This window comes from Emydura macquarii, unplaced genomic scaffold (genome assembly GCF_026122565.2).
Source record: "Emydura macquarii macquarii isolate MOO-44397 ecotype Brisbane River unplaced genomic scaffold, CSIRO-AGI_Emac_v2 contig_2768, whole genome shotgun sequence".
In the NCBI taxonomy this organism is placed as follows: Eukaryota; Metazoa; Chordata; order Testudines; family Chelidae; genus Emydura; species Emydura macquarii.
This window is the reverse complement of record NW_027132905.1, coordinates 33,712,432-33,740,110: the sequence shown is the minus strand read 5'-3', so window position 1 is coordinate 33,740,110 and position 27,679 is coordinate 33,712,432. Positions and strand designations below refer to the sequence as shown.

The window sequence follows — 27,679 nt, the reverse complement described above, 5'->3', positions numbered from 1 at the left end:
TCCTGGGAGGACGGCTCGGATGGTTCATAGTCTCTTGAAAGTGGAGAATAGGGGCAGGGTAGATGGACCTGTTCTGCCCAGGCAAGCTCACTAGGGTGGAGAAATCTGATCCTTTGGACCAACTGAATTTTGGGCGAGTGCTGGAAGGGCTCACTGGGCTGTCATGGCCCTAAGTTACTGTCAGGCATCACTACATATGATTAGTCATCCAATAGCAGGAGGTGGCTGAGAGGGCCTGGATGCAGTAGGACAGCTGGCCTGCCCAGGGCACTCCTGTGGGCGGCCGCCTCCTGGCACTGATCATGGCAGCAAGAAAGACAAACACATCAGTATTTTCTTTCTTACAGTGTGAAGCCCCTGGCTGATAGTCCAAGGCCAAAATAGACTGGAAATGGATGATCCAGTGCAGCCATCTCTTGGGATTTATTGGGAGTCTTCTGATTTTATTTTTTGGGGGAAGGGGGTGGGAGGGTGTCAGGGCCATAACCTGATTCTAGCAACAAGTGGAGGGGGACATTATCTCCTGAGCATTGCAACTTTCATTTAGACCAAAAAAAAAGGTACATTTCAGGCCCTCGTGGTTGGGGAGAAAAGCTTGAAAATTTGACTTCTGAAGGCTATAGCTCCAGAAGAAATCCAACACCAAACTGGTTATTTGTTACAGTTTTGAGATTTTAAGGCAATCTGAGTTGGGAGAGTGGGGTGGGAGGGGCACAACAGGGACAGGCTTGAGGGTTTGGAATGCTTGGGATTGGCAATACCATGAATCAGAGTTTAATCTGGGTTGCTCCAGATCTACCTCTCTCCTGGAGCAGGAAGGTCCCTTTAAACCCAGGGACTGTGTCCCCACCTTTCAGGTTTTAGAGTATGTTTGCTAGGACTCATTGCTGGCTTTCACCCTGCTCTGATCCAGAGGGGAAATGCCTGTGCCCCTATGTACCAGTCTTAGTAGGAATGCACTTTTCATCAGCTGTTCCACAATCACCTGACCTGTTAGCACAGGTTTAATTGGACCCAAAAGGAGATTGCACCTGCCCCTTGATTCCTCAAATGCAAACTTTACATTCCCTCTGTTTATTAAAATGGATTTCTGATAAGTTGCATAAATTGCTACACTATACCAATTAATAGTAAAAACCAGCTCTTATATAGCTCTTTTCAATCTCAAAGCACTTTTAAGTAGGTCAGTATTATTATCCCCATTTTTTAAACAGATGGAGAAAGAGGCACATGGTGGTGAAGTGACTTGACAAGCAAAATGCTCCTGCAAACCAGTGACAGAGCTGGGAGTAGAACCAAGGTCTCAAGCCCCAGCCCAATGCTCTGCCCAAGAGCTAACGGGGATTCCAAAAGGGATTGGACATTTATATGAATGAAGAATTTCCAGAGTTATTGTAGTACTGAAAAAACACAAGAGCTTTGGCAGGGTTAAATCTTCATGCTTCAGGGCATGAGCCTGCCTGAAACTACTGGGGGTCAGGAAGAAACATCCCCTAAGAGCAAGTTATCCCATAACTTCCTACTGCAGCTCTCTTCTTCTGAAGCCATTATCAGATGGATGCTGGATTAGATGGACGCCTGGTCTGATCTAGTCTGGCTATTCCTTGGTTCCTAAACAACCCACCTGTAATCTTGTTCTGCTTCTCAGCAATTTTGGGTTAGCTTCATGCTCCTGCTAAAATGTGCAGGTTTAGGGCAGCCCTGTTGCAATCCTGCCCCTCATCCCATCCTGTAGCCTGGTAACCCTTGGAGACATGCTTTGTCATGCATGGAGGGTTGTGCCTGTGAAAGTCTAGTATGCTCTGCGGCTACAGGGACCTTCTGGGCCACTTCAATGGCTGCCACTTGTAGGCAGATGCTGATTTCTCTATAAAAGAGCCCTAGAGTGGCACCACCTGCTGCTAGCTAGTGCAAAGGATGCAGAAGAGGCGTTAGAAGGACAGTGATGCTTCAAAGCCGTTCCAGAAATGGCTGGTTGGTTCAGCCCCCATGTTCTATGTCCCTGAGTAAATACGGGGAGAATATCCCTGGCTCAGGGGCTGCCTGCTGAAGGAATGCAGGTGAATGTGCCAGCGGTGGATCGGTGCAGGGTGGGGTACGCTTGGGTAAGATTCTGGAATATCTACATGTGGCCGGGAGCAGAAGGCAGCATTGGAAATAACTGGGTTAAAACGTGGGCAGAGGAACCAAGGCAGCAGCAGAGGGCCTGATTCTGAGAGGTGCTGAGCAGCCACAGCTACCACTGAAGCTGGAAGTGGATGGGGCTGTGGGTGATCACCACCACTCAGGCTCAGGCCCAGAGAGCCCATAGGAGAGCAGCAGCCTTTTCCTGGCATGCTGTGATTTTCTAAATATTGAAAGTGGCTCCACCCGCACCAGCACCCACCACAGCCAGGTGCAAAGCAGAAGCTACTGCCCTGGACTCTGCCTGTGCATCGCCACTGGTGGTAGTGGGGCTGTTAGTGGTGCCAGAGGACTAGCCCGCTCGCTTACAGACATAGCTTGTCTTATGAATTCATTTGCTTGTTTTATTACAGTAGATTTATAGATTTGCATTAGAACATTTTGGCTGGAACACAAGGAACCACAGGCCACATCCTGTAGGATGAGCTAAGGCGAGTCAGCATACATGTGTTCAGAACCTTTAGCTTAGAGCAATGATGATGAGCTAAAGCATAAAGTCTATATATGTTTGTGCCCCTTAGCCTAGAGGGGTCAGGATGCGTTAGCTGGGGGGGTTACCTCGGTTCATGCCCTCAGTAGACTTAGCGGGCACAGCACAAACATGGGTAGGCCAGAAATAACAGAGGTGAGAACAAGCTAATTGTCTGTAAAGCATCTGGATAGGTCATGAATACACACCACCATGCTAACCTATAGGGTAAGTGCACCCTCATGTTCTGTGGCTGAAGAAGTTAAGTTTGGACATGGAAGGAGCTAGGGTGACTAGCCTGCAAGTGTGAAAAATCGGGATGGGGCGGGGGGAAATAGACACCTATAAGAAAAAGCCCCAAATAGCAGGACTGTCCCTATTTAAAAAAAAAAACAAAAAAAAAAAAAAAACACACAACACACACAGAGACATCTGGTCACCCAAGAGAGCATACAGTGTTCAGGCTAGAAGAGGGGCAACCCACCGTGTTACGTTAATACTAGCTACAAAGTTCTTTTTAGTTCTAATTCAATCTACAGTTTGTCTCTTCTATAATTTTATAGCTACTATAGTCTGAGTCTTAATTTAAATCTTAATCTCAGTCTTCGTCATGTAGTTTTCAGTTCTTAAATTAATTAGTTGAGTCAAACTAAGTTAGATGTTATAGTCTTTTTACAGCTCTTCACCCTCTAGCATCTCCAAAGCTCACCACCTCCCACTCGAGAATTGGGACCAGCCTTGCCTCTCATATGCTGATGTCCAGGTTCCTCTTGTCTCTTACCATTAGCTTATCAAGGAAGGGTTTATCTAAAAAGCTTTATAGTATATCATACCACATGTATCTCTAGAACAATATTACTGCCTTTGTCCTTCCGATTGATTATTGTCCATGTGATTATTGTTCTATTTTCTCTCAATACAAATCTTTTAGGCTCTATGTCAGTGATTCCCAACCTGTGGCCCACAAGGGCTTTGAAAGTGGCCCATGGCTCCCCTCCTGCTGGCTGCAGAAGGGTGCCACTGCCTAAGGACCATGGGGGAGTGCATTTCCATTGGGCTAAAAGACCAGTGCAGGCTCCTTGCTGCAGTCAAGGAGATGGGAGATCAGCAAAAGCAAAAGCGCTCTGCCTAGGTCCATAGGCACTGGGATCTCTGCTGGAGCCAGAGGGAGGGGAGGATCAGCGCTCCCCTCCCCTGGCTCCAGCAGATAAAGTGCTCTGCCTGGGTCTGTAGGTGCGTGGGTCCCTGTTGGAGCCAGAGGGGGGCAAGCACTGATCTTCCGTCCCCCTGGCTGTAGAAGGGAGCCACTGCCTAGAGACCCAGGTGGAGTGCATGGGGCGACAGGACACGTGTGGTTTCCCTGCTGCAGTCCAGGAGACCAGTGAGGAGGCAGCCTGCTGGTGGCCCTTCAGGGTTGTAAAAATGATATCTGTGGCCCTCGAGCCAAAAAGGTTGGGAACCACTGCTCTATGTTGTTCTCAGTGTGAGTGTCCTTGTCATGCGCCCTGAGAGTCCTTGCAAAGCTCTGTGTTGCCTGATTCTGGGACAAGAACCTTATCTTCTGATCAGATTAACTGGTGAACCTATAACCCCTAGTCTAGAAACAATAATACTAAGCACCTAAAAGCAGGCAACAAGCTCCAGCAGCTGCTGCTACAGGTGAGGCTAATTGCTTTGGGTCAGAGAGACCTAGAAGTCTCTTTAAGCAGTGAGGAGCTGCTGGGAGGCTGAGACCCTGGCCCATCATGTTGACCAACAGCATCTCATTGCTTCCTTGTACTCCTTCCTCTGCCGTCTGTCTCCATCTGTTGTCTCTTGTCTTATACTTAGATTGTCAGCTCTTTGGGGCAGAGACCATCTTTTCGTTCTGTGTTTGAACAGCGCCTAACTCCATGGGGTCCTGGACCATGACTGGGGCTTCTAAGCACTACCATAAAACCAAGGTCAGTGACAGCTGTAGCAGAGCCAGAGGGTTTCTAGACTAAGAAACACGCAGAGGGTTAGACATCTTGAAACTGGCCTCTAACACGGTGTCCAAAGCTGCACATCCATATCTCTGGTGTGCAAGGTTGGACTATGATGCTTTTGTGCACTGAAGGGCCCTGTTTGTAAGCAAATGACTAACAATGGGAATGCTCCTGCCAGAGATCTATAGGGAGTGAATATAAAGAGCACATCTTCTAGCAGAGAAGAATGTCTAGCATAGCTCATACGTAAGTAGCATCAATTAATTTGTTGTTATTTCTCCAAGTGGCTGCCTGAATCCAGTTTTTAACGCCCATCGTGGCTTCTCTCTTGCTAGAGATGGGCCCAAATCAAAATTGGAGTTCCAAGCCCACCCAAAGCCTGGGGGAGTTCAGGTCTGCATCCAGGTCCAAACTTTGCACCTTGGTGTCTTCCCCCAGAGGGCCAAGATGGTGAAAGCAGCAGAGTAATGGTGGTGCACGATTTATTGCTTTGTTTGTGCTCTCAAGCTCACACTCACAAACCAGAGAAGCCCTTATGCCCAGAGAAGCCCTTATGCCCAGAGAAGCTCTACCTACTGCACACAGGACCTACACTGGTTTCCACTGTGCAGTCACACTAGCCCAGCAACCAGTGGAGTTGGCCTGACCCAGGCTCCTGGCACCTGCTGGAACTCAGCATTGTTGCTGCTGAATGTTGCATTGCATGGCTGAGCAACAGCAGATGGAGCGTTTTACTGAATGGCGGCAGCTCACATTACCTCCTTAACTCCTCTCCAGTTAGCCCAGCTCCAATGAGAATGGCCACCCTGTGGAGCACACTCAAACAGCACAGAGCAATTGCATTTGCAGCACAGAGTAGAGGAGGCTTGGTCTACCCATCAAAGTCATATCATTATAGCTATAGTGTGATAGACCACCCCTGACTGACACGGCTATGCCGACAAAGTCCCCCGTGCAGACGCAGCTTCGTCAATGGAAGAACACCTCTTTTGGCCCAGCTAATGTCCTTCAGGGAGGCAGTGTTCCCACACCACTGAAAACCCCTTCTGTCAGGGTAGGTGGCCTGTACACTGCAGGGCTATGCCGGGATAGCGTCCATAGTGTAGATGGGCCCTTTGGCCTGGTCCACACTTAAAACTTTAGATAAGCTTGCTACGGAACTTGTGATGAAAACACACCCCACAGAGCCATTGCTAGGCTGCCCAGTTCCTGGTGCAGCTAGGACAACTGACAACCATTCTTCCACCTCACTGTTGTCACTCAGGGAGTCGGCGTTTTGACTGCACTGGAAAAAACCCTTCCGGCGCAGCAGTGGCCGTTTACACTACAGGAGCCCAGCAGCACAGCTATGGCACCGGGGCTGTGCCCCTGTAGTGCAGACAAGCCCTGAGCCCCTGCTGCATTACTACCTTCTGCAGCAGGAACAGCTGGAGTTTAACAACCACGCCCCTCCTGACAGGCCAGCTAGCTCCAGTTCAAAGCACCCCAATCCGAGCTAGAGGTTTGTGTGTGTGCAGATGGGAGATGGCTTAGGGGCAACACTCACGTTATGCCTCCAGTTAACACTGTGGTGAAGCCAAGCCCCGTGCAGCTCTCCAGCATGGCACAGCAAGGGTACAAGATTCCTTCGAATGCCCAACGTGTGACCTCCCTGGCGCCAAACCACTTTTGTGGTGCACATCACTAACGAGTTGGAGGGAGCTCACTGAAAGGTCTGCTATCAAACATGCAGGGAGAGGGGGCAGGAGGCAGGCACTTTCCCTGCCGCAGGACGCTTTTTGTGGCAGAAGCGTCTGTAGGTGCCGGTAGAGATGAGAAGCCCATTGTGCTGTGCACTTGTACATACACGTGCCGAGAAAGAACTTCCCCAAAGAGCTTCCAGTCTGAACAGGCCAAGGATGGGAGGGGAAGATGGGTCAAGTGACTGAGCGAAGATGACACCGCAGGCCAGTGGCAGGGCTAGGACTAGAATCCAGGTCTCAGAGTCCCTCTGTCTGCTGGACAATGCTGCTTCTGGAGCTGCTGTCTCTCTGGATACGGCTCAAACCACCCCTGGCAGAGAGGTTTGATTCGTCTGAAAGCTCCCTCCCACACCAGCCATAGTGCTCAGCTGCCAATGCACATTGCACGCTTTGCAAGAACACATTTTCCCTGCAATTCATTTAGGTGATTAAATGGTTTCAGGAAGAAAATTTATAAACATTTCCAGCAAGCGCACATAATCTAATCGAGCTGGTTTGTTCACCAAGCTCTGCTACCACCTTAGTTACTAGCATGAGAAGGAAACTAAAGGAGAGGGCAATTTAATATGTTCCCCAGCCCCTCACATCCCCCTTCTTGCCCCATTCTGCAGGGAGGAGGGAAACCTGAAGGCCTTTGATACAATAGCATTGAGCAGAGCAGAGCAAATGCCCTACACCAAAGGGCCACGGTGTGCAGTGAGGGAAGGATGCAGGCAAAAGGCACTGTGTAAACTACCACCCAGTGTGAGTGATTGGATGACACCCCTTCATTGCACACCTGTAAATGACTCTGAGAAGCCCCAGGCAGCGGGAGTTAAGCCCCATGAGAGGAGCTCTAGCATTTACATAGGATTATCTTCACTGCAAAGTTAACTCAAGCCCTGTCCATACACAAGAATCCACTGCAGGTGTCAGTGGTGCTAGTCACACGAGTTGGCTAGCATGACATGGGGTACAGCCTAACGCCCCAGTGAGCACAACTTGTCAGCTCTTAGCACGACTGCTCTCCAGAGTGGACACAGGCTGGCTCTGTGACAACACTTGAGAGCACTAGTCCTAAAGGGCCTTCCCACTATTCCTCCTGTTCCATCTTTTCTTGTCCTCATTTGAGCAACAAGCCCAGTTTCATCCAGCTGACTGCCATGTTAACCAAAATAGGGGAGAGCTGAGGGGACTTCAGCCTTCTCCTATCCAGCCACCTCCTTTGTCATGCCGTGGCCCCATAATCCTTTGTGCCCTCAATCCAGAATCCTTGCACCTTTTTGGCAGAAGACTAAAATATTGCAAAATGAGAGTTTACTCATTTTGTTTTTCCTGGATCTCTTACTCCACAGCCCATTTCAGCCCAGCCCTACATTCATTCCCCCTTCCCAAATTGTTTCTCTGTTCCTCCTTTCATCACCCACATATTCAATCCCTGCATGGTTCCAGCTACCTCCTGCTGCCTGGACAGATGGGGGGGGGGATGTTCCTCTTCCTCTCCACGCATGTGGGGCGCATGCCATAGATTCCTCCATTTCCCTGCGCTCCTCCATCCCCTCCCGCCATGGCTTGGAAAGCAAGGGCAGGTTATGAAAGCACCATCCCCTTTTCCTGCTCCGTGCTCTTGTGCTGAAGGCTGAAGTTGGGAGAAGACTCAGCCACCCGAATACCCCTGCAATTGTGTCCACATGCATCAGGTACAACAGGTACAGCTGCTTCAGCCAGAGCACCAGGTAACGCTGTGTGCTCCGAGTTGCCTCCTTCCTCCCGGACCCTCCTGGGAGGATGTGTTTTGTCCCTTTAATTTGTGCCGGGTAGCTGGGGCGGAGAGCTGTGGAAGCAGCACACGGCCTGGCTCCATTTAGCCTTCTAACAGCCACTGACTTCACTGGGAATGAGGAGCCTGCATACCCATGTGGATCTGGGCCAGGGTCCAGTGCAGCTGACTGGTTACCTGCTGCCCAACTGGACTTAAGAGAAGACACGGGGGACCTTCTAAAGGGGGAAGCAGCTGCAGACAGGGATTGGCAAGGAGTAAGCAGGCTCCCGCAGAGTCCTAAGTCAATAGCGGGGAAGACTCCACTGGCAACAGCCTGTGGAAAGGCCAAACTCCAGGCAAGAGGTACTGGGTGATGGACTTCAGTGAGGAGGAGCTGGGCAGGGCACTGTTGAAAAAGGGCTGAAGGGTTGAGTTCTCTTTTGAAAGACCCTGTGCAGGACTTAACACATTGGATCCCAGAAGGGGAGCATTTTGAATGTCTGGATTGACTGTGTGGACTTTTTAAGGGGCCCTGAGTAAAGGGAAACTAAGGCAGGCCCCAGCAGAGCCACGCTGGCGTAAGGGAATGCTACAGGGCAGGTGTGCCTTTGACAGGAAGGTTCTAAGCTCTCCACAGAAGCAAAGAGCAGCTTAGGGCTAATGCTGTTTTCCTTATTCTAACAGAGTTCCTCATTCAGTGTTAGAAGAAAACAGCACTTCATGGGATTTTTTTACCACAGTCCTGGCATACATAGAAGCTAGGGCCATATTCTCCCTGATGCAGGTTCCCCTGCCTGGCACAAGGGGCAGGAGATGCTTTGAGTTTTGCCTTGTGGAGCTTCCTGGAGCAGAGGAGAGAGAGTTGCTCCCTTGCAGGCCCTAAGTGAGCCGATCTCCCACTGTGGCTGTCAGGAGAGCAAATGCCACCTCCTGCTTGGTAACCCTTCCTCTCTCATGGAGGGAAGGAGAGGCTAATGCTGGGTTTTGAATGGGACCTGATCCGGAAGGCGTGAGCAGAGATCACCTACGGTCTGGGCCCCACACCCAACTGAGGGGCTGAATGTCCACCTTCCCCTGCTTTGCGAGACGCTCAGGTGGGAGCTGGCATCTCAATGCCTAGAGGGAGGCAGCAGGGACACAGGTGCTGAGTGACTTTAGGTGAGTGACCTACAGAACCCGGGGAGTGTTTTGTGGATCACAGTGGAGCCAAAACTGGGGCATAGGTGCCTAAATCACCTCAGTTCCTTTGTGGGATCCACTTAGATTGCAGTGACACTGGGAGGGTGGGGGGGAGGGAGGGGGGGATGAATCAAGGCTTTATTGCAAGAGATCTTGTGGCGCTACAATTCCCTGAAGTCACTGAGAGCTGGAATTGCACATCACATTTCAGGATCAAGGGGTGGGCCTATCATGATTTCAGACATAAAATTTGGTCTTTCATTTAAAGCTGGGCATCCAGTGCTGGCTGCAAGATCCGTGCAGCATCTAGGTGGTTGCAGTGCAGTTTACTCAGCTGAGATGTCCCTGAGTCTGTCTCCGTCCCATTCCTAAACTTGAAACCTTCCCACAAAATAACCGCTCCAACCAGCTGGCTTGAGAAAAAGAAAGCAGTCTTTGGAACTATTTATTTAATGTGGCTCCAATTCTCTCCTCCCTTTGGTTTTCCTTTGAAATCTTTAAAAGCAAACGGGGAACAGCTTTCCCACCACAGGCTCTTTGCCGATCTGGGGCATCAGAGGGTGGGCAGAGCAGAGCACTGCAGGGAGAGGTCAGACTAAAGAATGCGAGGTCACAGCCCTTGCCCCCGGCACAACAGCCTCCAAAGAAGAATTCAGCTGCTACATAACAAAGCCAGTTAAACAGCGTGGAAAAGGAATCACCAGAAAAGGCCCTAGAGCTGCAGGAGGATCAAGGATAGACCGTGCTTAGAGCATGTCCTCCAAAAGAAAGTAACACTTCCACACAAGCTCACAAAGCCAAAAAAATGGAACATGCCCTAGACTATGGGGGTGACATTTTCATAGCGAGGACCACATCTCCCACATCTGTCATCATCACAGGCCCTAGATCCCCTTCCATTTGAGGCAGTCTGACCCCATTTCCCTCCCATTCACCACTGCACAACACCCTTGTGTGCTAGCAGTAATTGACAACATGGAAGAGCAACGTAAGAGATATTTTTAGCTTCTGTTAATGTGGTTTAGCAGCTGGAAACAAGGAAGGAACCATGTGCTAGCCAGCTCACCACAGACCACCACCAAGTACCCTGCAAACCACAGTTTGAGAACTGCTGGGATAGACAGACTGATTGCCCTTTTTTCCTAAGACACATGCTCTCGGGTTAATTACATTCTGCTTGACCGGCTCCACCCTGCAGTTTCAGCTGGATACAGTGTCCTTTGTTTCCTTTCCTAAACAATGGTCTGTCTGTAGCATTGCTGGGTACTATTCGCTGCCATGCTGAGCCCCAGAGGAGGCTGCCTTGCAGGTTATGTTTACACTGGTGGCAGCAAATTCGCTGCCGCCAGATCGATCTTTCATGATCGATTGAGCGGTCAGTGAGACCTGCTCAATCGATGAGAGAGTTGACGGAACAAGTCCACCCCCTCAACTAGCATAGCGCTGAGCTGACGGGATCACTCAGCGCAATGTGAACAGCGCGCAGAAGCAGTCGACAGGAGTTATGCAAACTACTCTGCGTGGTTTGTGTAACTCCCGTCGACTGCCGCCGAATTTCCGGGTAAGTGTGAACAAGCCCTCAGTAGCAGGTGAAGTGGCTTATTAGTATCTTTCCCTTCCTAGGAGGGCTGCTATTTGCACAGAGAAGCAAGTCTTTGGGCTTCTTTAGGACAAGTGGCACTATAGAAAGGCAAGATTATTGCTCCCATTGCCGGCACTCCCGAATTATAAAATCGTACTACTCCAGTACTGGGGAGCCCTCGCCTAAAGCCAATAGGCCAAATTCATCCCAGACGTTACTCCACTGAAGTCAGTGGAGTTACACCAAGGACCAGTGGAGTCCTTGGAGCCACTTTTACATACTTTGACAAGCACTGAGCCCTCGTTCACACTACAAACGTGTGTCTGTATAACTACATCGCTCAGGGGTTTGGAAAAACGATGCAATTATATCAACCTAACTCCAGGTGTAGACAGTATTGTGTAAACGGCAGGGCTTCTCCCATTGACATACCTATTGCCTCTGGGAGACGTGGAGCACCTCCTCTGTCGGGAGAAACTCCTCTGACTCTCATAGCTCTACGCTTTAATGACAGCCAAGGAAAAGTCCCCTCTGATAAAGAGCCAACCTGCCATAGCTCTGCCCAAAGGGAAACCCTTGCCCTGGGGTCAGTATAAGGGAAGCTATTTTTGTTTACTTCTGCTCAGAGGACTCTTCCACACCAGAGCATGTTAAAACTGGTAGCCATTTCCCTGGGCATTTCCACTGCTATTTCGGATACACACAGATAAGCTCGTGCTTCCTCAAAGTGCTGCTTTGTGGTAGATTCGCACTTCTGCATTTCTGTAAGCGACTTCTCAAAAGATTGCCATCGCAGTGTTGCTGCAAATCCGGGAAGTGAGACGCCACGGCCTGCACACACTGAGCATATGGCTTCAGCACTTAGAGAATGGGCTGAAAACCAAGGCAAAGACAGACAGATAGGCTGGGAAGTTTCCTTGAGGTTAAAAAAATCCCTCTAGAGGGCGAGCTTTGGTGACACTAATCCTGCTCTTCCTCCTACAGTGCCCAGACTTTCCCTGGAGCCCAGTGGTCCATTTTGCCTGCTCATCCATCTGGCTCCCAGGAGTTCTGGTATCTCTCTCTGCCTCACCATTCATTACACACAACACTGGTATCAGAGCACCACGCTGGGCTTATGCATCCTAACTACACGTACCCCAGAATGAGCAGTTTCATTAAAACACCCCACAGGAATAAAGCACACTGGGTAGGTCCTCAAATGCTCCTTTTGTCGGGCACCTAAAACAGTGACCGACACACCCAGCTGGAAGGAGAACCCTGAGGTATGCCTTCCCTGATGGAGGACTTTGATCAAGAATGGATCCCATATGGGTAAGAAGCTAAGGGCCCATTGAAGCCAGTGGTAAAACTGCCACTGACTTCATTGGGATCAGGCCCTAAATCTCTGTGCTAAATCTACCCAGAGCAGCTACCTACCTGCTGGAGGAACCTCCGCAAAGCAAGTCTTGATCCATTTCCTAGCCCCTCTTGGTGGAATGTGTCAGCATCAGATCCCATAACCCTTGTGTGAGCAAAACTCCCATTGATCTGCTGCTGCTTTGTTCCCATCCTTCCCACATCCAATTGTTATTAACCAGGTTTATTTCAGTGGTGCCTAGGGAGGAACCTAGGACAGGCAATATACAAACACAGAGCACTAGATAGCTCTTCAGGACAGAGACTCACAGTCTACATAGATGGGGCAGGCAAAAGGGGTGGAACATACAAGCAATGACCTACAGCACAGCACATGCCATTCAGTGACAGTGCAGGATGAGGAGATTTGCCAGCACGAGGGATCTGTGTGCCCAGCCCCATCCTTCCACCTATCATCTGATAATCCCATCATATAACTGCACCATGGAGCCTCAGCAAATGAAATTAACCAGACTGGACATGGCCATGCCCCCAGCCGAGGCTATGTGATGAAATCCCCTTCACCTGTCAGGAGCAGCTCCAGTGCTTACCCAGCTTCCTCTCAGCACCACACCCTCCACACCAGACATTTTTTTGAAAGGTTATAAACAAACAAGAAAAATTCAATGAAGCAAGAAGCTGACTAACCTCTCAACAATTCAGCCCAGAGGGCAGCAGCGGCGGCGGATTCTTTTAGATGGAAAAGGATCCCTGGACTCGGAGACTCTTAAAAAGAACTCTCAATCATATCCCGTGTGGAGCAACAGACCTTAAATGACTATGCGGCTTGGACATGAGCGTCGCCGGCTGAAGCTTGGGAACACCCTCCCCGCACGCTATCAAGGCTTAGGTGCAGCTGCCTGTGAGAGCATCCGCAGGAGAGGTTCCCTTTCACTGAATCACTTCCTCTGGTAACAACTGCCTGATCTCCTCTGGGGCAGGGGGTTGGGCTGTCGCATTTGCACTCTTGTTTGTAATTCTTCCTCTCTTTTGGTTGGCTCTGTGCATGTTGAACAGGAGCTGTTTCTGTGGGAACCCAGTAGAGAAATGTAGAGCCTTCAGCACCTGGCAAGATCTCACTCACTGTGGTGCAAAGTAAACAATGCACATTCCAGCTGTCTGAACAATCGCACTTTAAAGTGGATCCAGTCAATATAGGGTACTTGGATTTTCAGAAAGCTTGGACAAGGTCACTCCCCAAAGGCTCTTAAGCAAATTAAGCAATCATGAGATAAGAGGGGCAATCCTAGCCTGGATCAGTAACTGGTTAAAAGATAACAAAAGGTAGGACTAAATGGTCAGTTTTCACAGTGGAGAGAGGTAAATTGTGGGGTCACTCTGAGGATGTGTGCTGTTTAAAATATTTGTAAATTATCCAGAAAAGGGGTGGCAAAATTTGCAGATGATACAAAATTACTGAAAATAATTAAATCAAAAACTGACTGGGAAGAGTTACAAAGGGATCTCACTGAACTGGGTGACTGGGCAACTAAATGGCAGATGAAATTCAATATGGATATATGCAAAGTAATGAGCTTTGGAAAAAATAATCCCATCTATACAATGTAAATGATGGGATCTGAATTAGCTGTTCCTGTTCAAGAAATATCTTGAAGTCATAGGGGATCGTTCTCTGAAAACATCTGCTCAATGTGCAGCAGCAGTCAAAAAAGCGACTAGAATGTTAGCAATCATCAGTGCCAAACAGTGTAAATCCAGAGTACACCTACACCTTGAATAGTGTGTGCAGTTCTGGTCATCCCATCTCAAAAAGTGATATATTAGAATTGGAGAAGGATAACAAAAATGATTAGGGGTATGAAACAGCTTCCATATAAGGAAATATTGTAAAAGACTGGGACTGTTCATCTTAGAAAAGAGATGACTAAGGGGGGATATGATAGAGGTCTATAAAATCATGAATGGGGTGGACTGCAGAGAAAGTGAGGCGTTATTTCACAAGAACCAGGAGTCACCTGATGAAATTAATAGGCAACAGGTTTAAAACAAATAAAAGGAAGTACTTCCCATAACACAGTCAACCTGTGGAACTTGGTGCCAGGGGATGTTGTGAAGGCCAAAACTAGAACTAGTTTCAAAAAAGAATTAGATACATTCCTGGAGGACAGGTCCATCAATGACTATTAGCCAAGATGGTCAGGGATGCAACCCCATGCTACGGGTGTCTTTAAACCTCCAATTGCCAGAAGCTGGGACTAGATGACAGGGGATGGATCACTCAATAATTGCCCTGTTCTGTTCATTCCCTCTGAAGCACCTGGCACTGGCCATTGTCGGAAGACAGGATACTGGGCTAGATGAACCATGGTCTGATCCAGTATGGCCGCTCTTATGCATGGGGCAGGAAATGGATTGTGCTTCTTTATGGCATATAAAAGCTCCATGGGAGGACTGTAACAAAGTGGGATTTTTTTATTCTGCATTCATAAAATAATTTATTTTTTTAAATTGGGTCTTGTTCCGCCTAGAAGAATCCATGGTGGCTGGAGAACTAGTGAAATATTTGTGTTTTGTTCATACCCATTTAATGCCAATGTCTAATTAACACGTAGGAGAAATTCAGTATCTGCCATTGTTATTTGCAACATTGTAACCGTGTTGGTCCCAGGATAGGAGAGGCACAAGGTGGGTGAGATAGTATCTTTTATCTTTCTGTTACTGAAAGAGACATGCTTTCGAGCTCTACCGAGCTCTTCATCAGGGCTGGAAAAGGTAACCAGTGTGTCACAGCTCAATTCAAGGTGGAGAGATGGCTGAGCATAAAGGGTTAAACATGGTGCAGGAGACCACTTAAAATGAAGTAGGCAATTACTCTGCAGTCCTAGGACAAACTCTGGTTGAGTTCCTGATTTTTGGTATCTAGCGGTTATAAATTTAAGCCCCCAGGTTTGTCTTTTGGAGGTTTTGTACAGTTTCCTTTGAGGACAAGGACTGAGAGGTCAGAGAGGGAGCAATTGCTTTGTGGGAAGTGCTCACCCAGTCACGGGTGAGAGCAGGGTTTTGTCTTTTACCATTTGTCTGTGAGAGTTCATTTGAGAGTGTATGGTTTCCTCAGATGCCCCAACAACGACTATGCTCTCATGCCCCTTGTCTCTCACTTGGGAGAAACGAAGTCGTTAAAATTCCAGCAACTGCCCTCCCTTCATTAGTGTGAAAGAGAGTCACAAACACCTGAGATGACCAAAAATTCCTCCAGCAAAACCAGGTTTTATGTTACTCTGATAAAAACAAGCAGAAGGAAAAAAAAGATACATGCACATATTCAGTGCTTATTTATATATCACAAAATGCAAACAACCTGTGCACAAACCCAATTTTTAAAAAATTCCTAGCCCTTTAAATTTTTATTTTCAAGTGAAAGGAGTGAATGGCCCGAACTTATTCATGTTGTCCAAACTCACCCAGAATCTATAGTATGGCTGGGTGGAGAGCCAGGAATCAGGAGTCCCAATCTCTGCTCCAACGCCAACACAAAAGCCCAGTACCCCACTGTGTAGCCATGTGTGCCGGACAAAGTGGGTGTGAGCAGTTACCACTTGGACTCAGAAGTGTATACCCATTATACACAAATGCAGATGACATTGCAAGGGGCAAGGCCATGGGGAATCACACCATGCTGGACATATTCGAGAACAGAGAAGCAGTGAATGTGGTGGGGGCTCATTAGTCGAGGCAGAGATTATGGGGCAGGGTAGGATTTTACCTTGCCATGCTAGCTCATGTTAAAACTACAATCTGCCTTGCCTTCATTAGGATTTTACCTTGTGTTCCGTTACCATGTGTTGGCTAATGCCCTAGTGAAGAAAAGGCCTAGATGGCACCTCCAGAGCACATTTGCTGAGTTTGGGGGAACTTCCCACTTGAAGCCCCATTTAAAAAAAAAACAAAAACCCATCTAATATGACCCCATGCTGACATGAGAGCTAGAGGCAGTTTTACTCATTCTGAAAGCAAGGTTGGCATAACCCTGTGGGCTACAGATTATCAGCATCACAATGCTGATGATTCACTTTCAGGAAAGGCTTTTCTTTCAGTTCTTGCAAATAAACACAGCAATTCTGTTTCAAATTAAGTGCCTCCAAGGAGGAGCCTTTTTCACTGTAACAGGGTTAATCATTCTATGTTTATAATACCTATCTGGTAGATCAACAAGTGCTTAACAAATCTTGCTGCATTCTCTTCTGGCTGTCTGATAATTAAAACATCAACTGATTATTACATAGATTTGACATGTGAATCTGCACCAATTAGTCACTGAAGTGGTCTTTAACTGTTTGCACAGCTGGCAGCACTGGTCACTCTAGTCAATCCAAATGGGGTCTGTAATACTTCTAATTACCAAGATTTTCAAAGGTGACTGAGGAGTCTGGTTGTCCCAATTTGCCTTGTTATGCAGAAGATCAGACAGATAGTCACAGTGGTCCCCATGCCCAGCCAGAGCCAGGAAAAGCAGGCCCCTTTACAGGATCTCATGTTGATTTCAGTGGGAGGTAGAACCCTTATTTTCCTCAAGATCTGTGCCTTGTCTCCTGAAACCCCACAGAGCTTCCACTCACATCCCAGTCACATTCACTGCATGGGCCTCCCCTCTGAAGCTTCCAGAGAGCTCTGTAGTGCATCCTGTGGCTCAAAGCAGAGGGAAATGCTGACCTCATGGTGTTTATACATGTTATTGCTCCTGCCACCTCCCTCCTGGCTAGAGCTCTGCAATCTTGGCACACCCTTGGCTGCCTGCTGCACCCACTCCACGTGTTTACAACCATGTGTAGAAAAGTGTATGAGGCTCATCCAACACATTCCCTCAAGCAGGTGATGAACCAAAGGGTTCTGTTCTTAAAAATAGCAAAACAGGTGGGGGCTGGTTCATTTAGCAAACCCAGGATTTCTGGAACACAGACCATGCAGCATGCTGTTATTCTGGACTGGGTACTCAGCCACACTTGCAAGGGCAGACCCTGCTCTCAGTTACCCAGGAGAAAATCTGGGGTTACTCTGCCAAACCCTATGGAGTTATTCTGAATTTATCCCCATATGGGATTCACCAAGGAACAATGGTTTTGTAAGTTAAAGCACTGGAGCTCCAACTTGGATTTGAGAGCCACTGCAAGACCTTGGGCAAGTCACTTCTTTGTCCCTTATTTCTCTATCTGTGAATGGGGATCACAAGAGCCTTTTCTCTCACCCTTTGTCTTGTCTATTTACAGTGTGAACGCTCTCCGGGGTAGGGGCTGCCTCTCACTCCCCCTAGCACAATAAGCCTGATCTTAAGTGGGGGCATCCAACGCTGCTGTGACACAAATCAGATCCTGGCCCTTGGGGTGGCAGAATGTGGGTATCAGCTCTGAACCTTTCACCTCTGTAAGCTGATTGATACACACTGAGAGGGCCTTTATCTCACATTGAAATCAATGGAGTTACTCCTGATTTACAAGGATACAAATGAGGGGGAAAATCAGCCTTGTGACTTTGCATTCATTCATCTTGAACCATGCAGCACTTTCCCTGGTTTTGTATTTATACATCAAATTCCAAAAAGTCACTGTACTTACCTCTCCCATCTGAGCACCACAATTGTGTGTGTCTGTTTGTGTGCGTGGCCCCACTGTCACCCCCCCCCCCCCAATTTGATCTTTCTCCTATCCATTTACTTCTTTTTAAAATCTAACCAGAGCCCTTCCTTTTCCCTTTTGCTTATTATAAGCCCTGACTAATTAAGGGATGCTATATTTATAGCACTGTATTGCACTGAATTCCTCTCTCCTTTAGTGGGGTTATTCTGGCCAAGCAAAGAATTGATAGGTTATCTGGGATAAGGAGAGGTTGAAGGAAAAATGATTTATGCCAGGTTGTCATGCACTGGGGAAGCAGGTTTGTGGCACCCCAACTGGAGTGGGGTGCTCAGACCTGCTTAAGTGCATGCCTATGATGCCTCCTAGTGGCTGAAGCCCACAGTTTATAAACCTTAATATTACCACCACTCAAATAAAACCTCCTCTAACTTAAGTGCTAGAGGTTTGTGCTCAGAGTTCTAGGTGTGCTGCCGTACATGTCCCAATTAGCTAGCAATCGGCGTCTGTTGTTTGAAGCCACTGGTTTGGTAAAGGAATAAGGGGATATGAACTAGAAGACAAGGGGATATGATAAGACAAGGGGATATGAACTAGAAGAGCAAAAGCCAAGAATAAACATTTGTGCTGGACAAATATGTTTATGACCAGAGAAAGCCCAGGCCCCACCCCAAGACAGCATAACAGAGGGGCGTGATTCTGACCTCACATCAGAGTTGGTTCATTGATTTCATTGGAGCTGCTCTGCACTTGCACCAGTGGAAGTGAAAGCAGACTCATGCCCCCGGCGCCCAAGATCACATCTCTGTTTGGCACTGGAGCAGGAAGGAGAGGCTGCTGGCAATGAAAATATGGTTGTGGGGTTTTTTTTGTTTTGTTTTTTAAAGTTCCAGGAATCTCAGCTACTTTGCCAAATACCAAGTCCTAAAAAGTTTGATAATCCCCAAGATTCCCCATCTGTGCGGTCCCTGACCCTTGTCAGCCTGCTTTATAAAACAATGTGCACATGTCATTTATGGGGAGTTTGTTAATGTTTGGAACAGCCTGTCCCTCCCTGGGAAACATGAGCAATTCAATTATCAGCTGGAAGCCTGGGACTGAGGGAGCCAGGAAGCCCAGCCGACTCCACCCCCATCCTCCAAACAAGCCACTAAGGCCCTGACTTTCTCATCCTCCAAATGCTTGTCCAATGTTGCTTTGGGGAGCTTATTCCAAATAAGCCACTTAAGTGTTTGAGCTTCCTTACCAAGAAGGGGGGACAAAAATTGCTTCCTCTTCTACGCACTATGGTCCTACTGAGCTACAAGCAGAAGTTTGGATCTTAAGAGATCACCATCTCCACAAAGTAAAGAGGGAGTGTGGCCCAGTGGTTAGAACAGGCAACAGGGGACTCAGGACTCCTGGGTTCCATTCTTGGCCCTGTCACTGAGTGAACTCTGGCAAGTGACTTAACTGCTCAGTGCCTCAGTTTACCCATCTGTACATAGAAGACAGAGGTTGGGAGAAGCAGGGGGAAACACTTTGTGAGGCTTAAATTATTAATGTTTGAAGAGCACTTTGAGAGCCATGGATGGAAGAGGATAAATAGTGGACTGTTACTGTACTGTAATAACAGTTGTGTGTGTAAAGCAAATATCAACACTATTCTTGGCTTATAGATTTGTGCCTCCAGAGTCTTCCATTTGATCTAGGCTCACGTAGCCTTGGCTTAATCATCTCTTCTTCATGACCTCCCAAATCTTCTCTCCCAAAGAGCCCAGATCCATGTGACTATTTAGAGGGTAAGTTGCAGCCATAAAGCTAGTTCCTGCCCCATTCGAGCTGCCATCTGCTGCACCTCCCCATCAATAGAAGCATTTTCAAACATTAAGCTAAAGCTAGCCAGAACAGTCTAGGGACTTCCAGCTGCCTTTAGTTGACGTATTGTTTCTGCAGGGTGCATGCTGTCCCCCACCACAACACGTGATGGGCTATTTGCTAGGCCAATATGGTAGGTCTTCAACAGCTGCTGACGGCTTCACAGTCTTGGCTGTCAAAATCCCCATTGCCTAATGTTAAATGCCTTGTAGCTTATAAGGACTACGAGGGCTGTCAACAAACTGCATCATCCTATTCCTCTGGGGCTTCCTGCTGGCCTCCCTCCCCTCAGCCTTCGCTGCCTTCACTTTACACATCCGTCTCATCTTCTTTCCCAGCCAGATCTTTATTTGGACAAGTAGCCAGCATACACGTGCATACTACAGAGAGGCTCAGAGGTGTCAGTGATGAGGGCCATGCAAATACCTTACATGATGGATAACCTTACACATACAACCTGCTTTGCAGGGCTAAGCCCCACCACCACCACCACCAGGAAAGCCTTACTTTGTCTGGGTAAACAAGGTCACACCTGCAACACTACAGCAGCAGGGACTGAACCCGGGAATCCAGAAGCATGAGCCTCTGCTGCCTGAGCTAGAAGATCTGGCTCTATGAGCAGCAGTTATCAACCTGTCCAGTGGGGTCCAGCCATCAAGAGACATGATGGAGGATCACACAGAGTGGGTAGGGATTACACAGCTGTTGACTAAGGCCAAGACGACATGGCTCTTTGACAGCCAAGTCAAGTCTCAGGAGGGTTCTGGTTGCACACTGCAAGCCTAGTGATTGGAGTGAAATTCATGCTTACACTAAAATTGCTCCAAGGGACGGGGGAGGGGGGGGGGAAGGGGGGGAATTCAGTGTACCATACCCATCCTTTATCAGGTAGGCTGTGTATTATGTACTATTGCAACTTATCTCCACTACCCCTCAGTTAACTGCCTCTTAGTACAATAGAACCTAAGAGTTACAAACACCTGGGGAATGGAGGCTGTTCGTAACTCTGAAATGTTCATAACTCTGAATAAAATGTTATGGTTGTTCTTTCAAAAGTTTACAACTGAACACTGACTTAATACAGCTTTGAAACATTACTATGCAGAACAAAAACTACAAAAAAAAATAAAAGGTAAAGCAACATTTATGTTTAACACAGTACTGTACTGGCCTTTTCCCCCCCTCTGCGGCTGCCTGATTGTGTACTTCTGGTTCCAAATGAGGGGTGTGGTTGACTAGTCAGTTCGTAACTCTGAGGTTCTACTGTAATTCCTCCCCAGTGTCTGATTAGTTAGATCCTATCCCTTTAGTGATTCTCTTATGTTCCATGGTGTGCATTAGAAGTTAGATAAAAACATAAAATACTCTTGCTGAAATATTGCAACCTAACACTACTTATTTCTTGCCATTCAGAACAACAACAGACAAGAACCCAAAAAACACAGAGCATGCAAACAGGCTGCTCTCTAAGGCACTGCTCCCACCTTGTTCCAGACTGGCTCTTTCCAGACTGAGTACTGCAGTGCCCCCAGATGTTTCTCTACAAAGTCCCCTAGCCTCCAAACAGGACCAGAAAACCCACCCTCTCTCTCCACTCTTACAGTGATGACCTGAAATTCCAACACACACCTCAACATACTATAAGTCAGTAATTATAGGCATTTCCTTCTCCCCTCTGAATCATGGCCTCAGCCTCCTTCCATGCAGACAGTGCAGCCTCAGGTTTGTTCCTGCTGCCATTCATTAGTTTGGCAGTCAGCTTGGTTGCCAAATGGCCATGCTGAACACTCTGCCCCACTGAGAGCTTCTGGGCCGGCTGCACCAAGTTCATCCCCGGTTTTGGAAGACTGGTGGCCTCGTGTGTCCCCTCCTTATTACAAGACACTGAGATAAAGTATGTGCTTCCTAGATCTCCTCTGTGCTCACCCGCAGCCCCACAGCCCCAGCACTGACTTTACTCTCAGGGCCTTGGTTCCACCCCTCTGGGCTCAGGATAAAACCTGAGCCAGAGCCCTGGAGGGGCAGCAGCCCTGTTGTTTATTCCACAGTCCCTCTGAAGTGGACATCAGGGATGGCTGTAACAGGGGGTGGGGCCTAGGGTAGGATACATGGGAAGCTCCTAGAGCAGTGGTTCTCAACATTTCCAAGACTACCATACGGAGGCTGATCTGTCTTGTGTACCCCAAGTTTCACATCACTTAAAATCTACTTGCTTACAAAATCAGACGTAAAAATACAAAACTGTCACAGCATGCTATTACTGAAAAATTGCTGACTTCTCCTTGTCACCACATAATTGTAAAATAAATCAATAGGAATATAAATTTTGTGCTTACATTTCAGTGTGTAGTCTACAGAGCAGCATAAACAAGTCATTGTCTCTAAGAAATTTTAGTTTGTACTGACTTCATTAGTGCTTTTCATGTAGCCTTTTGTAAAACTAGGCAAATGTCTAGATGAGCTAGCGGATGTACCCCCTGGAAGACCTCTGGGTACCCCTGGTTGAGAACCATCGCCCTAGAGGACAGAGCAGGCGCCTCTATGCAGAGTAGGGGCTGCTCAGGCTCCAAGCAGCACAGATACTGGCCAGACCTTCCGTCCGCCAGACATCCCCTCGCCATGCTGCTAGGCCGCCCTCGGGTCTCCCTCCCTCCCTTCCTTCGCCTGTGCCCAGCCATGTGCCCAGCTGATGGCACCTCTCCCTGGTGCTCATTTGCTACTGCGGGAACCCGCCTGGTCCTGAAGAACTTTCTTGGCCTCCTGATGCTCGTATCGCACGGCGCCTGTGACCTGGCCGGGCTCGGATCTGCTCCCCGCCAGCCTCGCTCGCACCCTCCTTTGTGCGCACAGAATCAATGCAGCTCTCAGTCTTTCGGGCTGGTTCCAGCTGTCCTGCCCCCCTTTAACTCCCCACGCCGGGGGCTTCCCGCTCGGAGCATTTCCCAGCAGGCAGGGCTGGGGGTCCCCTCCCCAACCCAGGAGCCTCCAACAGCAGCCGGCAGCGCCAGCCAGGGGCAGGCGCGCGGAGTAAAAATAGCCCCGTGCTTTTCCCCTGCCGGCCCGGGAGGAGAATGAGCAACCGCCGCCCACAGCTGCTCACTCACCATGTCTCTCCGCCGCGCTCTGCCGGGAGCTGGAGTCGGGAGCTGCCCTGGCCGGCACGCTGCGGAGCTGCAACGGCTCGGATCCTCCCTGCACCCGACCGGACCGAGCCTCGGTCGGGTCGGAGCGATCCCCCCACCTGCCACTGACCAGCCGCTCTGTAGCGGGAGCCGCCAGCGAGCCGCGCGCAGCCCCTTGCCTCGCAGGCAGCGCGAAGTAGCAGCGCCAAACTCTGCGTGACCTATAGACACGCCGCCGAAGGATGTACCTGAGCCAGCAGAGCCAATCAGGAGGCCAGAGGGCTGGACTTCCTCGCTGTAGTCCTTAACCCTTTCCAGGTGGCAAGGTGGCTCGTGCTCGGGCGGTGCCAGGCAGCGGCGCCAAACTCTGCCTGACCGATATCCTGCAGAACCAGCCGGGCCAGAGACCAAAGTTGGGAGCCTGCCACTGGATCAGAACCACGCGTGGCCACAGAGCAGGACAGGGCTGGCACTGCTGGGACGTTCGCCCCATGCCTGGGTTTGGCACTGGCGAAAGCTGGTGTGCCCGTGGGGCTGATTCCCCATGGCTTTACACCTTGTCCCCAGCCCACAAAGGATCCACGCCCACGCCCAGAATCTTTTCCCAGGCACAGCTTTATTTCCCAAACATAGGCAAAGTGCACAAACCAATTCCTCAGCCCACCCTGGGCTACAGCTGCCTCTCTCAGTCTCTCCTGCCTGAGTGCCTTTGGCAGGGTTCTTCCTTGCCCTGAGCACTGCTTCTCCCAGGGCTCTGCCTCCAGGCCATTTGTTGCTGATTCCGATTGCCTCCCCTCCAGGGGACTGGGCCTTGCACCTGCTCCTCTTTCCTTACGGATAACTTGGCTCTTTACAGAAAACAATTGGTTCCACTCACTTGCATCGAATTCATGAAGCCACCCTGCTCCACCCCTATGCACAGCAGGACAAAACACCATCATTGGTGTGAGCAGAGCTTTGCTCAGAGGGCACTTCCCATGGATCTCAGTGGTGTTGCAGGGAGCAGAGCAACCAAGAATCAGGGTCATTGCGTCCTCACACCTGGCAGCTCCCCACTGCCTCACTTACCCTCAGGTGCCTGTCTGTCCCATGCTTGTGCCCTGACACCCCTTTCTCCTACTCCTCTGGGGCACAGTACATGGGCATGGAAGAGCTCTCATTTCATTAGGCAGCTCCATAGCACTTGTTGGGAGCATTCTTGCATTTTTGTGCTAAGTACAAGTCAACAAAGCTTTTCCTCAGACAAATAGCCCTTCACATGATATAACTAATGGAGCAAAGATCTGAGACTGGTTTTTAACAAAATGGATCAACCGTTGCCAGTTTTGCAGCATGGAAAATTGTTTGGGGCAGGGTCTGGTGTGCCCTAAAGAACCCTTTACAGTTGCAAGGAGCTCATCCCCCGCCTTTGGATCAGGCCAGCTGTTCTGTAAACACTGATATGTGACTTTTACTCCTTAAAATGAGCCCTAATTTGCTTCCCGGGCAAAGGCAGAAAATCAGAAATAATAGATGTCAGAAGGCAGAAATCCTAGCTATCTCCAGATACTTGATACATTGACTTTGGCAATGCTCGGATGCCTTATCGTACAATGATAAGTGCTTAGCATTTCCACAGGTCTGTTTGGTCATAGATCCCTCAGGATCTGATCCAGCAAACTGTTGAGTCCTCTCAAATTCCACGGACTTCAGTGCTTTACACAAATAAGTGTTGTTATTGTTCCCATTTTTCAGATAAGAAAACTGAGGGTCAGTGCGGACTTCGATGGGGTTGGTTCCCAACGTGACCTGGCCCAGGTCACATGGCAAGTCAGGAAGAGACCCAGGAAGCGAACCCAGGTCTCTATATTTCCAGGCCTACACCTGGTCCAAACTACATCCTGCCAGGGCTGAAAATGGTGATTTGCCCAAGGAAGTGTCATACTCGTTACTGCAGTGCCAGTGGCTAGATATCTCCATCCTTCCACCAAGGGAGCATCACAAAGTGGCAAGTCTGAGACCACAGATGATTGCTCACCACTGTTCAGGCACAGGGAAGGGAGAGGACTTTCAATGATTGAGAAACTCCACTGGGATGGTGAGCTGTGCCTAGTAGAGCCAATTCACCTACTGCTTCCACTCCCTCAGCATTCGCCCTTGCGAGATGTCTCTTGCCTTCATTGTTGCCTTCCACTCCATTTGCAGCGGGAGCAATGGGTTGCAGCACCTTATGACAATTCAGTGTAGCATGTTTTAGTTTGACTGCTAAGATGACGTGACACCTTTTTTTACACTGGACTGTGTACCATCCAGCCATTGTTATGCCAGGGGCCTGACTCTTTCCTGGGTCCCCAGAGGGTGGATGTGGAGCTGACCTTGGTGTGAGAGCAGAATGAGGGCTATATTGATCTCAAACATATCTACCTCACAGTCTCTCATGTGTTCACCCTCACCACACCCAGGGCCGGCCTTGAGACCGGTGCCCAGGGCGAACTTTTATTTTGGTACCCTTTCTTTGAGTTTGAGAACAGCAGCATGGGGCACAGGGTGCAAGGACAACCTCCTGTCCCCACAGCCCAGCCAAGCTGCACAGGGAGGAGTTTCTGAGCCTGGTGGCTCCCCCAGCTATGCACTCCCAACCACCTAGTGGGAGGAGAGTGGGTGCACGGCTACCGCCCATGCCCACAGGAAGTGGGGATCCAGGGTCTGGCCCACTGGCTCCGCAGGGATGAACCCAGCTGCCTTGTACTTCCCCGCTAGGCTGGCAGCTTTGGGGGGCATTGCCTGTCCTCCACCTGGCTAGCCAGCGCTTCCAGCCCCCGGCTCACCCGCATTGGACAGCACCCCCTCTGACCACAGTGCCCTGGATAGTTGCCTATGTCTCCCACCCGTAAGGCCAGCCCTGACCACACCCCTGTGAGGCAAGGCAGGGCTAGTATCCCCTGAAGGGGAACCAAAGCACAGGGAGACTAAATGATTTGCCTAAGTTCAAACAGGAAGGCTGTGGCAAAGCAGGGAATTGAACCCAGAACTCCTGTGTCCCAGGCTAGTATGCTAACTACTGTTAAGGCATGCTGTTTATGTTATGTCTCTGCCCAATATTCCCTTATGTCTGTGCTTTCTCTTTAAATGTCTAGGAAATTCTGCTGTCTGTAGAGGCAGGCAACCATTTTATAGAGGAGATGCGCACTTTGTGCTCTCTCCTGGAGATTGTACTCTATCCTTTTATTGTTTGGTTCCCCTTAACCTAAAATAAAAGCAGTCAAGACTGGACGTACCTAATTGCTCACTGTGCATGGAGAAAAGGAACAGTTTATATATTTAACATGCACAGCATCCGAACATTTAATAAACAATGACAAGGTCTGTTCATTGGCTCCAGACCACTAAGTTATGAGAGTCCAACTGCTCCCGCCTTTTAACTGTTGCCCATTTCTCCCAGCATGCAGTTGGAGACTGAGGGCTCTCTCATGACATAAAAACAAACAGTTTATATATTCTGCATGGGGTTGCAAGCTGGTAATTTACACTGAACTAGACACTTTGCAAGTGTCTAATTTATTATGTCACCGAACGTCCAGTAAATGTGAGTCAAACCCTCAGGGTTTAAATCAGTTTACATAGGCAGGTAAACAACTTAATGGCTCAATTTATTCATTAGCGTAAATGTTAATATAACATTAATTCTCCCGACATGGACATGATTTTTATAAGGCTTTAATGGGTGGGAGAGAAGCTACTGATTTATGCTGTGAGTAAATAGCACATGGTAGCTGAGGCTTGGAAGCGGGTCATGGTCCAGGGTAGGTATGTGGCTAGAAGAGAATGACTGGGTGGGTGCCAGCTTGCTCGTGCAAAGTTTGCCCCAGTCAGTTCAAGGCAAATGACCAGCCACTTGTGTGAAAGGAGGGCTGCAGCTCTGGTACAAAGCACAGTGTAACAGAAGTGATTGCTGAATCAGTGTTGAACAAGATTTGTCGTGGTCCAGTGGTGTACCGAGGGTCTCTGGTGTCTGGTGGCCAATCATACATTTGTGCCCCCCCAGGCCTCACGTGCCTCCCGGCGCCACCCCCCAGCTGCCCCAGGGAGGGTGGGTCTGTACCTGCGGGGGGGAGAGGCGTCAGGCTTGGGGGGGGGTGAAAATGCAGGCTTGGCTCTGCCACCCACACTCCCTACACTTACCTGCCGCACAGCACCCGCCTCTCCCGCTACAGCCTGGCACCGGCTTGGACAGGGGCAGCCTCACCCCCCAACCTGGGTGGGGGGCTGGGCCGGGCTGGGCCTTCACAACGTGCAGGGAGGGAGGAACTGAGGGGCACCCCTCAGAATCACCTGCACCCCCCACCTGTCATGAAGGGCTCACCCAGTGCTTACCCGCCGCTCCAGCCCCGCAGCCCGGCACCGGCTCGGATGCCCTTCATGACGCGCAGGGGGGAGGCGCTGAGGGGCTCCCCTCAGAGCCTCCTGCACCCCCTGCCTGTCATGAAGGGTCAGGCCAGCCAGGTGCCTTCCCCTTCTCCCCCACACTTACCTGCCACTCCAGCCCGGCAGCCCCTCAGAGCCTCCTGCGCCCCCTGCCTCCTGCGCGTGGTGAAGGGCCGGCTTGGCGCCTTCCCGCAGGCCGGTGCCCGGGGGCCTGGCTTCTCCCACCCCCTGTTTCCCCTTGGTACGCCACGGTCCTGGTCTCAACTGGGTCGGCTCCATTTCATTTCACCTGTTGCCGGCAAGCTTTGCTGCCCACTCCTGGGGAGTTTTCCTAGAGCACACACACCCAGGCCTTTCTTCCCCTGTAGTGCAGAAGTCTGCTGCAGGAGGTGGCGTAGGGGCTAGAGAACGGTGTGGCTCCGGGCGGTGCCTTGGCAGAGTGAAGA

General features: G+C 49.4%; 1 protein-coding gene across 1 annotated transcript in view; it reads right to left on the bottom strand.

The window, feature by feature from the left end:
• The window catches only part of ECE1 (endothelin converting enzyme 1), a 114,413-nt gene extending 91,284 nt beyond the window's left edge, over positions 1–23,129 (bottom strand). Inside the window, exon 1 of the mRNA XM_067566970.1 lies at positions 22,812–23,129. Within this exon, the coding sequence (XP_067423071.1) occupies positions 22,812–22,814 (3 nt within the window). The 5' untranslated portion in view covers positions 22,815–23,129. The remainder of the gene's footprint in view (positions 1–22,811) is intronic.
• Positions 23,130–27,679: the final 4,550 nt, after the last annotated feature.